Raw genomic sequence first — 15,359 nt, forward strand, 5'->3', positions numbered from 1 at the left:
AGAAAAAGCTCAAATAAACAATCAAAAGAACTAGAAAAAGAACAGCAAACAAAGTCCAAAGTGAATAGAAGAAAGGAAATAATAAAGATCAGAGTGGAAATAAAGAAAATAGAGTCTAGAAAAACAATACAATAGATTAATGAAACCAAGAGCTGGTTCTTTGAAAGGATAAACAAAATTCACAGACCCTTAGCCAGAATCATCAAGGAAAAAAGAGAGAGAACTCAAATAAATAAAATCAGAAATGAAAGAGGAGAAATAACCACAGACTCCACAGAAATACAATGGATCATAAGAAATTACTATGAGTAATTATACGCCAACAAATTGGACAATCTGAAAGAAATGGACACATTCCTAAAAACATACAATCTCCCAAGACTGAGTCAAGAAGAAACAGAAAATCTTAACCGACTGATTACCACCCATGAAATAGAATCAGTAATCAAAAACCTCCCAAAAAACAAAAGTCCTGGACCAGATGGCCTCATAGGTGAATTTTACCAAACATTCAAAGAAGAATTATCACCTATTCTCAAATTATTCCAAAAAATACAAGAAGAGGGAAGGCTCCCTAACTCTTTTTATGAGGCCACCATTACCTTGATTCCAAAATCAGGCAAAGACATTACAAAAAAAGAAAACTATAGGCCGATATCTCTTATGAACATTGGTGTAAAAATCCTCAACAGAATATTAGCAAACCGAATTCAGCAATATATTAAAAATATCATACACCATGATCAAGTTGGATTTATTCCTGGGATGCAAGTTTGGTTCAATATCTGCAAATGAATTAATGTGATACATCACATTAACAAATCGAAAAATAAAAACCATATGATCATATCAATAGACGCAGAAAAAGCGTTTGACAAAATCCAGGATCCATTTATGATAAAAACTCTCAGCAAAGTGGGAATAGAGGGAACATACCTCAACATAATAAAGGCCATATATGACAAACCTACAGCTAACATCATACTCAATGAGGAAAGGCTAAAAGCATTTTCCTTAAGATCAGGAACAAGACAAGGATGGCCACTTTCACCACTCCTCTTCAACATTGTATTGGAATTCTTAGCCACAGCAATAAGACAAGAGAAAGAGAAATAAAAGGCATCCGAACTGGAAGGGAAGAAGTGAAACTCTCATTTGCCAATGACATGATAATATATAGAAAGAACCCTAAAGATTCCACCAAAAAACTGTTAGAACTAATCAATGAATTCAGTAAAGTAGGAGGTTACAAAATAAATATTCAGAAGTCAGTGGCATTTTTATACGTCAATGATGAACTTTCAGAAAGAGAAATTAGGAAAACAATCCCATTTAAAATTGCATCGAAAACGAAAAAATACCTGGGAATCAAATTAACCAAGAAGGTAGAAGACTTGTTCTCAGAAAATTATAAGTCATTGAAAAAAGATATTAAAGAAGATACAAATAAATGGAAGCATATATCCTGTTCATGGGTAGGAAGAATCAACATTGTTAAAATGGCAATACTACCCAAAGCAATCTATGGAATCAATGTAATCCCTATCAAAATACCAATGGCATTTTTTGGAGAGCTAGAACAAATAATCCTGAAATTTATATGGAGCCATAAAAAACCCTGAATAGTCATGGCAATCTTGAGAAAGAAGAACAAATTTGGAGGTATCACATTACCTGATATCAAACTATACTGCAATGCTACAGTAATCAAAACAGCATGGTACTGGCATAAAAACAGATATATTGATCAATGGAACAGAATAGAGAGCCCAGAAATAAATCCACGCCTATACACTCACTTAATATATGACAAAGGAGGTAAGAATATACAATGGGGTAAAGACAGTCTCTTCAGTAAATGATGTTGAGAAAATTGGACAGATAACATGCAAAAGAAAAAAGAAAAAAAAAAGCTGTACCATCTTCTTACACCATATACAAGAATAAACTCAAAATAGATTAAAGATTTAAATGTAAGACTCAAAACCATAAAACTTTTAGAAGAAAACAAAGACAGTAATATCTCTGATATTACTAACAAGAATTTCTTTTCTGCTATATCTCCTCAGGCAAGGGAAATAAAAGAAAAAATAAACAAATGGGACTACATCAAACTAAAAAGCTTTTGTACAGCAAAGGAAACCACCAACAAAATAAAAAGACCACCAACTGTGTGGGAGAAGATATTTGCTAATGATACATCTGATAAAGGGTTAATATGCAAAATTTATAAAGAACTTAAACAACCCAACAACAAAAACCAAACAATCCAATTAAAAAATGGGCAGAAGATCTGAACACATACTTCTCCAAAGAGAAAGTACGGATGGCTGACATATGAAAAGATGTTCAAGGTCGCTAATCATCAGAGAAATGCTAATTAAAATCATAATGAGATATCACCTCACACCTGTCATAATGACTATCATCAATAAATCAAAACAATAGCAAGTGTTGGCAAGGATGTGGAGAAAAGGGAACCCTCACACATAGCTGGTAGGATTGCAAATTGGTACAGCTGCTACGGAAAACAGTATAAACGTTCCTAAAAAAATTAAAAATAGTCTATGGCCATGCCACCCTGAACAAGCCCGATCCCGTCTGATCTCAGAAACTAAGCAGGGTCGGGCCTGGTTAGTACTTGGATGGGAGACCACCTAGAAAGACCAGGTGCTGTAGGCATAAAAAATAAAAAATAAGGGATTGTAAGATCCCTTTGCAATCTATAAGGTCAACCAAGGGTTGCCTCACCTAAAAAAAATAAAATAAAAAACGGATATACCTTTTGACCCAGCAATTGCACTTCTGGTAATTTATCCAAAGAAAACCAAAACAATAATTCATAAAGATCTATGCATGCCAATATTCATGGCAGCACAATTTACAATAGCCAAGATATGGAAGCAACCTAAATGCCCATCAACAGACAACTGGATAAAGAAATTATGGTTCATATATACAATGGAATATTACTCAGCCATTAAAAAAAATGAAATCCTACCATTTGCAACGACATCGATGGACCTAGAGATTATGCTGAGTGAAATAAGTCAGACAGAGAAAGATAGATATCATATGATTTCACTTATATGCAGTATCTAAGGAACAAAAAGAAGAAACTAATCAAAAACAGACTCACAAATATAGTGGACAATTTGGCGACGGACAGAAGGGAGGGGGGTTCCGAGGCTGGGAGAATGGGGTAAAGGGTTAAAGAAGTACAAATTAGTAGTTGACAGTTGGACACAGGGAATGCAGTTAGCATTAATATGACGGCTAAGTGGAAGGCTAGGGGAGGGAGGGAGCAATTGGAGGGATTGTTTTATGAACATTATAGATGTCTAATTAATGAACTGTATACGTGAAACTAATTTAAATAAATAAATTTATTTTTTAAAAAAGAGAAAAAAAGAACAAATTGGTATGAACAATTTTTTAAATGGCAAGCTGACAATATTTATCAATTTAAAGTGTATATCTCTTTTCACCAACAATTCCACTTCTAAGAATCCACCTGAAGAAGGTAATAAGATTAGTGTCTGTAAGGATGACCAGGGTTAGAGTTGCATATAAAATAGGGAAAATCCATCAATCAGGATGGGTTAAATAAATCTGGTATAGCCATATGAGAGAGTAGGGGTTGGCAAACTTTTTTCTATAAAGGATCAGAAAGTAAATATCTTTGGCCTTGTGGGCCATTTGATCTCTGTCACAACTATTCTACTCTGCCACTGTAGTGTGAAATAAGCCACAGGCAATCTCTACATAAATGGGTATGGCTGTGTTCCCAAAAAACTTTATTTGAAAAAACATGTAGTCCATATAGGCATGGTTTGCTGACCCCTACAATAAAGTACAAGCAAGCATTGAAGATAATGTAGTTCTATATTAACTGGTAGATGGGTAAATAAAGATTATAAAACATGCACCCAAACAATTCACTTAAGATTATATACTGATGAGTATAAACACACACACACAGAGCACATATATTCACATGAAGCTGTCTAAAAGATATATATTTTTTTAATTTCTAAGAAAAATGTAAACTAAGATTCTTACAAATAGCAGGAGCCATCAAACTATGGCACATGGACCAAATCTGGCCCATTTCCAATTTTTATAAATAAATTTTTATTTGAGCACAGACATGCCTATTCATTTATGTATGGGCTATAGCTGCTCACACAACAATGGCAGAATTGTGTAGTCGTGACAGAGACTGTTTGGCCAGCAAAGTGAAAAATACTTATTATCTGGCCTTTTACAGAAAACGTTTGCCCATAACTCCTGATATTCACAGTATTAGATGAAGTCATTACCATTTTTTTAAAAACTCCTAAATTTTCTCCAAAAGAATCTTGCAGATTGAAAATACACCAATACACACCTAAAAAGAACTAAAGTCTAAGATATGACATAACATTTAAAATGTGATTCTGGAAACTCAATAGCCCTCAAGCACAGTGAACAGTCAATGACAAGTTATTATATAAAATTTCCCTTATGGTGGCAGCTTCTTTAACCAACTGAAAGCTGATTTGGGGATATCCACACAACCTTTCTTACCTTGTGATCACATGGTAGTAATAAATCTTCCCTTCTGGATCTCGGGCTGTCTTCCAGTTGGGAGGTAAGACAATGGTTTTTGGTTTTGGAGGAGACGGGGGTGGCAGATCCAGGAGATTATTTGTCACAACCAATTCAGGCTAAAAGAAACATATAAGTTTTTGATCAATCACATCTCTTTTCACCTGGCTGAAAAGGACAAAAATGGTCTACTTAATATAAAGCAAAGGTACAACCTGGGAAATGATCAGAGACAGTGTATATGAAGAGCTTTAAAGATCTATCAGAAAATTGACAATTGGCCCCAGTTCACCATCTAAGACATCACGTTAAAAAATATTCAGCAGCTCATTATCTAAATAAAGAGTATTTTTCAACTTAAAAAAAAAAATTATGTTGAATGGCATATATCAACTTCAGGATATTAACTAACTGCATGAGCTTTAGATATAGTATCTCTTTTGTAAAAAAAAAAAATCTGAAAAACAATATGACAGAATGTTAACATTTATACATTATTTTCTATACCATTCTGTATGTTTGAAACCTTGTATTTATATTTTTTAAAACTGCACATTTTGAAAAACGCAAAAGCCTCATAATAAGTTATGAACTGAATTGTATTTCCCTAAAATTCATATGAAACCCTAACCCCTAATGTGACTGTATTTGGAGACAGGGCTTTTAAAGAGGTAATTATGGATAAATGAGGTCATAAAGGTGAGGCCTTAATCCAATAGGACTGGTATCCTCATAAGATGAAGAGACATGCAGACAGTGAGAAGGCAGCCATCTGCTGGATGAGAGGCCTCAGGAGACATCAAACCTGCCCACACCTTGATCTTAGACTCCCAGCCCCAGGGCTGTGAGAAAATGAATCTCTGTTGTTTAAGTCTCTCAGTCTGTGGTATTTTGTCACAGCACCTATGTTAGCCAGTTAATAAAGAATAATTTTTCCAGCTTTACCTTTGCTTGAGCAGTTAAAGAAGAACCTGAGATCCTAAGATAAAATGTGTCTACTTTTAAGCAAACATGAGTCTTTGAGAGCACTGTTTGGTGCATACTCCCGCCTCTTTAATCTCTACTTCACGTAGCTGACTTTTTGTTTATTTTTGGCTTTGCTTATGTTCTACTTCCTCCATTCTCGAAGTCCTCTATCTGGCCTGTGAAGTGACCTCTTTCCTCCAAGCTTTGGTGTCACTTAATATTCCAATATATTCAGTACTTATGGAATTACTAATCCTCCCCCATCCTGAGAATGATTCTTTCCCTGCTCATACTCTTCATCTGTACCTTTCATGACACTAAACTCTATTTTAAGTATCATTCATTGTAATCCTAAACTCTAACTAGAATGTTAGCTTCTTTAAGGATAGGAACTGAATTTTCTGTTTGTATTCAAAATGCCTAAAGGGGCCCAACTCATAACACCCGCTGTCAGTGCGCACTGTCTTCTTCTCGATTGTTTCACATGCAGTCTTTCACTCCATCTTCACTAACTGCCCTACCTGTCTGAAGCCACCATTTACTCACCAAATTGCTGCAAGAGCCTTCTCCAGAATTGTAAGTATGCTAAATTGCTATTCTGATTGTATTAATCTCCTGTTTAGTTTCTCAACTGCTTCCAATACCAGCCTATTTCCCATTTCACCTCGAAACACTTCATCAAGATTTTACCATGCCCTTCTACATATGGTAGGAATAACAAGAGCTTCTCTCAATACATGTAACAATATGTATAGTGAAGGATAGCATTCAATTCTATACTCCTAATCTATGGTGTCTAGTATAGTATCATGCAATATCAGAAATAATGATAGCTAGTCTAGAAAATTATTACTTCAGAAATTCATAGCAAAGTATAAAAATACAAGGTCAGTTAAAATTACAAATGAAACGGATTCTAGGAGCAAAATATATATAAATTAACATAGCTATTAAATTCCACAGAATTCTTTTTAAACTGTCAAAAATAAATGAGTAACATTCCCTCAAGGTACATAGGCACTTGAAATTGTAACTACGAAAATTAAAAGAAACAAAAACTTAGAACAAACGACAACAACAACAAAAACAGCAAAAAGTAAACCTGTTAAAGATAAAGTAGGCAGCCAATGAGAGTTTTATCAACCAAAATATTTCTTACTGGCTGTAAGGGCTGAGGCTGCCCTGGTGCAACTATTGTAGTCACGGCTGTGGCTGGCTGAACCACTACTCCTTGTGGGTGAGCTGTAAAAATCTGTTGTCCCTGGATGTACTGAAGACTTGGCTGGGCATAACTCTAAAAGATAAAATGAAGAAATTCATAATTTATATTTTGTAGCTCTAATAAAGCAGTAATTGACTTCCAAGTTGGCATAATCTTTCATTTGGAAGTATAGTGTTTAAAATTCAAACTGTCAAAAAGTAAAGGAAAAATGAACATTTTTCAGGGTTCTGTAGTATCTATCTAGACCAGTTGAAAATCACACACCAATGCCAAAACAGTAGCAGCAATAAAAAAGGGAAACTGGATTGCAGTCCCACTGAAATAATACAAAAGATGTATAACTTGTAAGGTATACCCAAATAGCATGTGCCTATCAAATCTGTAAGAAATTGGCTCTTCCGTTAGAACAAGTCGAAATTATACAAAAGCCAACTTCTCAAACATAAATACAGTCTAGAAATATCTTTAAAATGTGACTTGCAGTGGGAATTACAAGATAAATCTAAGAAGGTCCAATCTGTTACAGAGGGGAAAACATAATTGTTCTACCCCACTTCTAAAGGGAAAAAAAATTACTATTACTTTATATAGGAGTTACTTCACTTTATATTGTGAAAAATTAGTCCAAGCACTCAAGTTTTTGAGATGTGATTCAGTATAACTTAGTATAGCCACTCATTAATATTATATAAGACCACTATAAATCATGTGGCCTCATGATTTGAGCTTTTATGTTTAATAAGCAGTTGTGACAAAAAAAGAAACGATCACCTTCTCATAATACATCTACGTCAAATGTCAAAAATATTATATCTGTATATATACTCACAAATTTCTATCCTATCACATAATACTTTACTGTCAAAGTTATATCTACAAACGCTCAGTAACCCATCTTCACATGGTTGATACTAGGTTTGAATGACACAGACCTCAAGGCTTCCTCCTGGAGGTCAGATCTTTGAGCCAGACACCAGACAGATGGCCTTGACAGATGCATCTCACAGCCCACAAATGTCAATACTCTCAGTATTATTATGGTAACTGTCAGAGTAATAACTATAATTAAACCTTTATAGTAAATGGTACTTTGAATCTATCATTATTAATATCCATTATCTCATGTAAACCTCAACTACTCTGAGACATTCTCTTCATTTCATTGGTTAGAAAACTAAAACTGAAGAATGTAAGTGCCTGTCTCCTGGACACATAGTAAATGATGAATCAGGACTCAAAACACACACTAACGACATGATCTATGCTTCTCATTACCCAAAGCCCATCTCTGCTGAACTAATCTCATAGAGAAGGGATGGACAGTCTGAACCGTCCTAGTACATTTATCTGCTACTCTAGCACACACAGAGTGGGTTAGGGAGTCAATAAATGACTTCTTGGTAGGAACAGACTGGAAAACTGGGAATGAGTAAAATTGTGATGCTTGAGTCTGAAGGCTGTATGTATGACTAAACCCTAGAGAAGTCTTTTGCTCACTGAGATGGAAAAAAGATTCTGTTAAACAAACAAGAACAACCATATGACCAATGAGCTTTTTACTGAGGAGTCTTTAATATCCGTATCTCCCACTGCTGTTGCTTAGGTGCTAACACCTAGGTTAAGAATATACCTCAGAAACAGGAATGGGACAGAAACAGATCATTTTTCTTTGATCTGTGATATACATTCTCAGGGAAAAACTCAAAAATAATGGTTTAGTACAATAAAAAATATGGGAAGACAGCAGGAGAAATTAGGACCTAAGAAATTTGTTTAAGATCCCTAACCATTCTGTAAAATTATATCTGACAACCAATAGTGACCATTTTCTTACTAGCCCTTTTTAGCACTACCACATTCATTTAAAGCCAAACATGAAAGAAACACACACCCACCCACACACAAAACTAATGGTATAAGAATGTTCAGTGTGTTGCTATTTACAATTATGAAAAAGTACTTTCAATTTAAATGACTCAGAAAAAAAAGACTAAATGTGACCTTATAAGCAAATGGGATATTATACAGCCATTAAAATGTACATGTATATGCATGTATGTGTATACACACACCTAAAAATATGGAATAATTTGGAAAAATGGTTAGGAATCACATTAAGTAGAAAAACAAGAGAAAAAAACTTCGAGTCTTTTAAGACTCCAAATATGTAAAATCATGGTTAAAGAGATCATAAAAAATGAAAATAGTTAATACAGTTAAGATTTTAGGAATTAAAGCAGGATACTGTCATGACCTTTCACACAAAATTTTGACACAGCTTCATCACAAAAATACTAATATAAGTAAACATTACTAATCAATACTAAGTAATGCGTGCAGGAAATATCCCTGGGAGTCTCTGCCATCCATAATTCACATTTAAAGGATGACGAAGAGGGATGGAGGAAAGAGGGAGAGAGACAGGAATGTGGTAAGGATGATGCTTTATGCATTCTTCTTTTTAAAGCTTAAAATATATCCCTTTGTTTTATAGGGGAAAAAAACTTGATTAAAAAACACAAAAATACATTTTGAAATATAAAATCAGTATACTCTTAGCTTTTAAATTTAACATTACTATTATCTACCGTAGCAACATCCTTATGCTCAGTGCATCAGAATCATTCTGGCAAACTTTATGATGATAAACAGGTAGGGTATAAAAAACAACACACAAGCTGGGTCTAGAAGAAGAAGGGGCAAGCCATGTCCTAAATGATCATGACAAAGCATTCTCTTTCACAGGGATACAGAAGAATAAATTGTGTATAAGTCAATGCCTATAAGCAAAAAGGAGAGGAATAATCCAGAAGTCATTCTCTCTCTCTGATCACTTGCATTAGGGAAGATGGCTGGCATGCTGTAAGCAGCCCTAATGAGAGGCCCATGTGGTGGTAAGGAACCAAGGCCAGTTAACAATCATGTGAGTGAGCTAGAAAGTGAATCTTCCACCCCTGTCCAGCATTCAGATGACTACAGGCTTGGTTAACAACTTGACTGTAATTTCATGAAAAGACTGAGCCAGAACTACCCAGCCGAGCTACTTCTGAATTCCTGACCCACAGAAACTATAAGATAATAATTACTTGTTGTCTTAAGCTGCTAAGTTTTAGAGTAATTTGTTATACAACAATAGATAACTAGTATTGATCAACTATAAAAGTCATCAATGGCAAGAATTCCTCCATGAATCTAACACACCATAAACAAACTGTAAGAGATAAGAGAGGTTCCAAAATTAGTTACCTGTACAATTGGTGGGGTTGTCTGTGAATAGGGTGATGTCACACCATAGACAGTTTGACAAGTCTGTCCTGGATAATATATGGTCGCTTGAGACTGTGCAGGAGAGTACTGTTGCTGTACACTGACAGACTGTTGGTTAGAATCCCAAACACCATAATTCTGTCCCTGGACTGGGCCTGGGGCTGGCACTGGCAAGACAGCAACGCTGGAGTCTTGGTGTACCACTCCATCACTTTGGGCCACATACTGTGAACTGGAAACTTCCACAGGGGCTGTCACATGTGGCACCACTGGCACAGGTGGAGGGGCAGCAAGGGGTTCTGTAGAATGTCCCACCAAGGTCTGAGAATGATCATAAGGGGCAGGAGAACACACAGGGTCCATGTTGGGTGTGGGGAGGAGCACCTTTCCAGCATTAGGGTTGCTAGGATCCACATAGGCCTGCATGGGATAGCCTGGTGGGTAGCCAGCAAAAGGGTGATGAGTGGCATTGTAACCAAGAGAGTCATAGGGGAGTGGAGATGTCATTCCCAGGTTCTGCATCTGCTGTTGCTGTTTCTGAGCCTCCCGCTGAGCCACCTCTTGCTCAAACAACTTCCGACGCTCCTCTGTAGAAAGTTTATTGCGGTCTTTAATTCGAACTTTCTTTTTAGAAGTTGGTGTATCATATCTAGAAAACAAAAAGAGCACCACAAAAAGTTTTTCACTAAATTACAGACAAAATCAAAGCACTACCAAGCAACTCCAATGTGGCACTGGTTTAAAAATCACATTCATAATTACTTAAGGAGTCTTGCAGATAGGAGAGAATACCAAGAAAATATAGATGCCCAGATGAAAAGAATAATTTTATCCTCAGATACTAGAATTTCAAATTAAAGATACATACAGCATCCTAAATAGATTCTTCTTTATAGCTGGGGACAAATCTATAAATACAAATTCTGAAATTAAAACAAAAACCAAAATACACTAATAAAAGCTACAGAATTTGATGTATGTCTGACCACACACATTTATAACAAATATCAACAAAGGATGAGCACGCACACATAAAAGATCCTAACTTTTGTGCTCGGATCTCCAGTGCTCATTACATTATAATAAATATATGAAGGAGAGGTCCATGCATAGAAATGGTACGTGTCATGAACCAAGAAATAATCCAACATTCAATTCAATTCAATGCCTCTAAGATTCATGGTATGGTTAAGCAAGGATCATATCTGAAGAGAATTAGTAACTTAGAAGATGATCTTCAAATTCAAAAAGCTCAATGAATGTCAACCAGATAAAAGAAAAATAAATCCTTAGATAAACACAGGGTAGTGATAATGCAGAATACCAAATACAAAGAGAACATTTTAAAAGCAGGCTGAGAGGAAAACCAGATTAAATAACAACAATTAGACCAACAAGTTTCATAGGAACAGTAAGGGAGGCCAGAAGACTGAAGAATAACAGCTTCGAAGTGTTGAGAAAAAACTGTTAAGTGTTGAAAAAAATGAGAGTCAATGTTCACAAAAGACTTGTACATAGCTATAATATGCACAAGAGCCATCAGGAAACAATCCAAATGTCTACTGACTAAGGAATTTATAAACAATGGTATGGCTATACAATAGACTACTACCACTCAGCAATAAAACAGAACTACTGAGACACATAATAACACAAATGACTCTCAAATGCAATATGCTAAGTGAAAGAAGATAGATTCAAATACGATATGTGATACCATACACCATATATATGAGAACCAACAAGCTAGAAAGCAGATTAGTGGTTGCCAGGAACTAGGAGTAGTAGAATGGAACTGACTACAAAGGGGCACAAGAAAAATTTCTGAGGTGATAAAAGTGTCCAATATCATGACTGTGGTGGTGGTTATATAACTGCATGTATTTGACAAAACTCATTGAATTATACACTTAAAATTGTAAATTTTATTGTAATTTATATCTGCTGATTAAATAAAGTTGGTTTTTAAAATGGAGGGTAAACAATAAAAACAAAAAAATGAAAAAGACTTTTTAGACACAGATTGAAATATTATGAAGAGAAATTCACTAAAAGAAATCCTTTAAAGGAAGGTTTGAGACAAGAAAAAGAAAACAGAGAAACTGGTAAATGTAAACAAACTAAATCTGTTTGTGTACATATAAAAAATTAATGATAACTGATGGGGGGCAAGAAGGAATTTTAGTATATAAATTGGGAAGGCTAAGCGATCAGATTTAAAGTATCCTAAAGTATCCTAAATCATTTACCTTGCTCAGGATATTGATTAGAGTTAGATTTCATTAAATTGAAACAACTAATTAAAGAATTGCCACGAAACATTTTTTTAAAATCAGCTATGAGCTATTTGTCAGACATAGAGTAGTTGAAAGGAAAAGGAAGACATAATTAAATCCTACCAACAGGAAGACAGCATACTTCTGTTAATATCAAATAAGAGACTATAAAGCAAGTCTCAATAAAATTCTAAGAACTGGCATGATACAAACCAATTAATGGCAATTAAACTGAAAATTTAACAAAAAAAATTTAAAGATACTGCAAATCATAATGGTATTTAGAACTAGATGAGAATAAAACTACATTGCCAAAAGAGTAGTTCAAGTGGTACTACTTATGGGAAAATTTAAACCCTTAAAATAAACACTTGTTATAGAAGAGAAAAATGCTGAAAATTAACAAGCTAAGACTCTCAATTATTCCGATTAAGAAATTAAAAAATATATACAATAAGCCTAAAAAAATGGAAGGTAATAAAAACATGAGTAGAAATCAATACTAAGATAAAAAAAACAAAAAACATATGGGTGATGTTGCTGTAACAAGAACAAGCATAAGGATTAGAAAGGAAAAACAAAAATTCATATGATATGGACTGTTGACAAAGACAACAAAGTGCAAAAACCCTATACTCTTGAAATTAATAACAATTTTATATGGCCACCAAACATGAGATCAATAAGAAAAGGTCACTGCATATCTAAACATAGCAACAAAGTGAAAATGTAAAAAATCAAAGTTCTTAGAAATAGACCATATGACACAAAGAGATTCATGGAAACCTTTACCTTTATTAAAAATATTAAAGATGTAACTAGACAGAGAATATTCAAACACTCAATTTGAATACAGAAATAGAAATATTCAAAACTGTAAAGGTGTCAAATCTTTGAAGCCTCTCTTTGGGAGGGTGGAGGAGATGGGAGAAACCTGACAAGCAGATTCTGAGGAGAAACAAGTCTGAGAAAAGATATGACATCCAAAAGAGCAAGTAGGGATTTGCCCTACTTGCTATCAAGACTTAATATAAGCTACAGTCATTATGAGCCCAGAAACAGAACCTCCTCTATATGAAAACTTGGAGAGAGCCTGCACTGCAGATCAGCAGAGAAAGGGTGGCCTTTCAAGTAGATGGCGCTGGGACAACTGGGTATTCACTTATAAAACAACATATACAGAAATTCTTACCTTACGACATATACAGAAATTCCCAATGGATTAAGGACTTTAATCTCTTTTTAAACAAATATCATCACCTCAACGGTAGGGAAAAATTCTTAAAACACAGTAAGCACTAACCATAAAGAAAACATATAATAGATATAATATATTCAATTAAACCATAATTTAAAAATTCTGTATATCAGAAAATACAAAGAGTCAAAACACAAGCTATAAACTGGAAAAAAATACTAGTAAAACAGAATTATATTTAGAATGTATATAAAAAAACTCCTAAAACTCAAAAAGACAAATCATTTAATAAATGAACACATATAAAGACATTTCACAGAAGAGGAAACAAAATGGCCAATATATATATAACAAGATGTTCAATCTATTAAGTAATCAGGAGAATGCAAATTAAAATTATGATGAATTACTGTTACATACCCAGATAGCCCAAAATTAAAAATTCTGACAACTGCATATAGCCCTTTTTTCTACTAGCATGACAGTTACAGAGCTATGACACAGGGCTCAATCAGCATTTTGACTAATACAGTACAAGATTCACTAGAAAACAAAATTCTGACTTTGGAAGAATTACCATCATCTTTGAAGAGTTATCGCCCACCAATGCCCATGCCCCTTTAAAGAACAAGTATTTGGCTCCTCAAATAGTACTGAAATGTTATCAAGTAAAAACCATTCAAGTACCAAAAACCTTTTATTAGTCTTCACAGCTACTATTACTGTCAAAAGAGATATCTCAGTATTTATCGGTGAAGTTTTATATTCACTCATCAAGAGAATATACTTATTCCAAAAGCCCCTTCTGTCCAAAATCAGAAAAGTATATGACTTGGGCACTTTTTGAATTGTTCAGAAAAGAGAAAAACTCACACAGGCCACTTACCTGTCATCTGGCCTTTTTGTTCCTCGCTCATAGGCAGACGAAGGAGGTGAGAGGGAGCCCCTTCGTTTCTTTTTCTCTTTATTTTGAGTTTGCTTGTCAGGATCTCTCTCTCTTGACCTGTTAGGAGTCTTTGGGGCAGCTGTTTGATCTCTGAAACCGGTGGCATCCCTTCCTCGTTCAGTTACTAAGGGAAAAGGTTTTTTTAAAACTTTACTTGGTAGACTTTTCTCATCATGATAGTACATCAACTGTATAATAAAATTTCTACTCAACAAACAGATTTACAGACTCCTCCCTCATATAACCCAACCTGAATCTGATGAGACACAAAGTCTCGTGTGTGTGTGCATGCTACTTCCTGAAAGCCTCTTCCGTGAATGCCCTTTTCTACCTTTCCCCACCAAAGTCTCAGTTCAAGCCTTCAACATTTTAAACAAGTTCTGTGGAACATATGCATGCAAGATATTCCCGTTACCTTTAGTAAAGCAGTCTGCTTGTCAGTTCAAAATGAAAAAGCCTTCTACTGCCCCTCTAACTGTGTATATTTACAATCTGTAGAAGAAAAGCCTGGCAATGCTAAGCATAAAAACCTCAAGAGGAAAAGTCTCTTTAATTTAAAAAAAAAAAAAAAAGGATTAGACAACTTTTTATAAACTATAATTTCAAAAGGTAAATATTTCAAACACAGGTGATAATAGGTAATAATTGAGGAAGTTATCAAAGCCAGAGAGCTAAATCTTCAAAAAAAGAATGCTGGCTTCCTATTGAAAGATGTACTACTAACCTTTTCCCCTCAGTCTCTACCTAAAATGGTTCTTGCTTTCTTTATTCTCACCCAATTCCACTATCACTGCTCCCAAAAGCTATCGTTGAGTACTACTTCTCACTGATCATGCCTCCTAGTTCCTTATCTCCCTAATAAGTCTAAATCCCACCACTGAACATTTCAATGTA

At 34.8% G+C, this 15,359-nt stretch overlaps 1 protein-coding gene and 1 pseudogene across 2 annotated transcripts in view; one reads left to right on the top strand and one right to left on the bottom strand.

Moving 5' to 3' along the window:
- Window positions 1-15,359, bottom strand: part of SETD2 (SET domain containing 2) — a 77,756-nt gene that overhangs the window by 16,721 nt on the left and 45,676 nt on the right. For both annotated transcript variants that reach the window (XR_002776296.1, XM_011375323.2), the window contains exons 13-16: window positions 14,406-14,589; window positions 10,025-10,694; window positions 6,716-6,850; window positions 4,570-4,709 (exon numbers count right to left, since the gene is read on the bottom strand). Coding sequence is in view for 1 of the 2 variants with exons in the window: in XM_011375323.2 (XP_011373625.2) it covers window positions 4,570-4,709; window positions 6,716-6,850; window positions 10,025-10,694; window positions 14,406-14,589 (1,129 nt within the window). In the remaining variant the exon portion in view is untranslated. The remainder of the gene's footprint in view (window positions 1-4,569; window positions 4,710-6,715; window positions 6,851-10,024; window positions 10,695-14,405; window positions 14,590-15,359) is intronic.
- Window positions 2,564-2,682, top strand: LOC111729614 (annotated as a pseudogene).

The sequence above is a fragment of the Pteropus vampyrus genome, unplaced genomic scaffold (assembly GCF_000151845.1).
Source record: "Pteropus vampyrus isolate Shadow unplaced genomic scaffold, Pvam_2.0 Scaffold271, whole genome shotgun sequence".
Taxonomy (NCBI): Eukaryota; Metazoa; Chordata; class Mammalia; order Chiroptera; family Pteropodidae; genus Pteropus; species Pteropus vampyrus.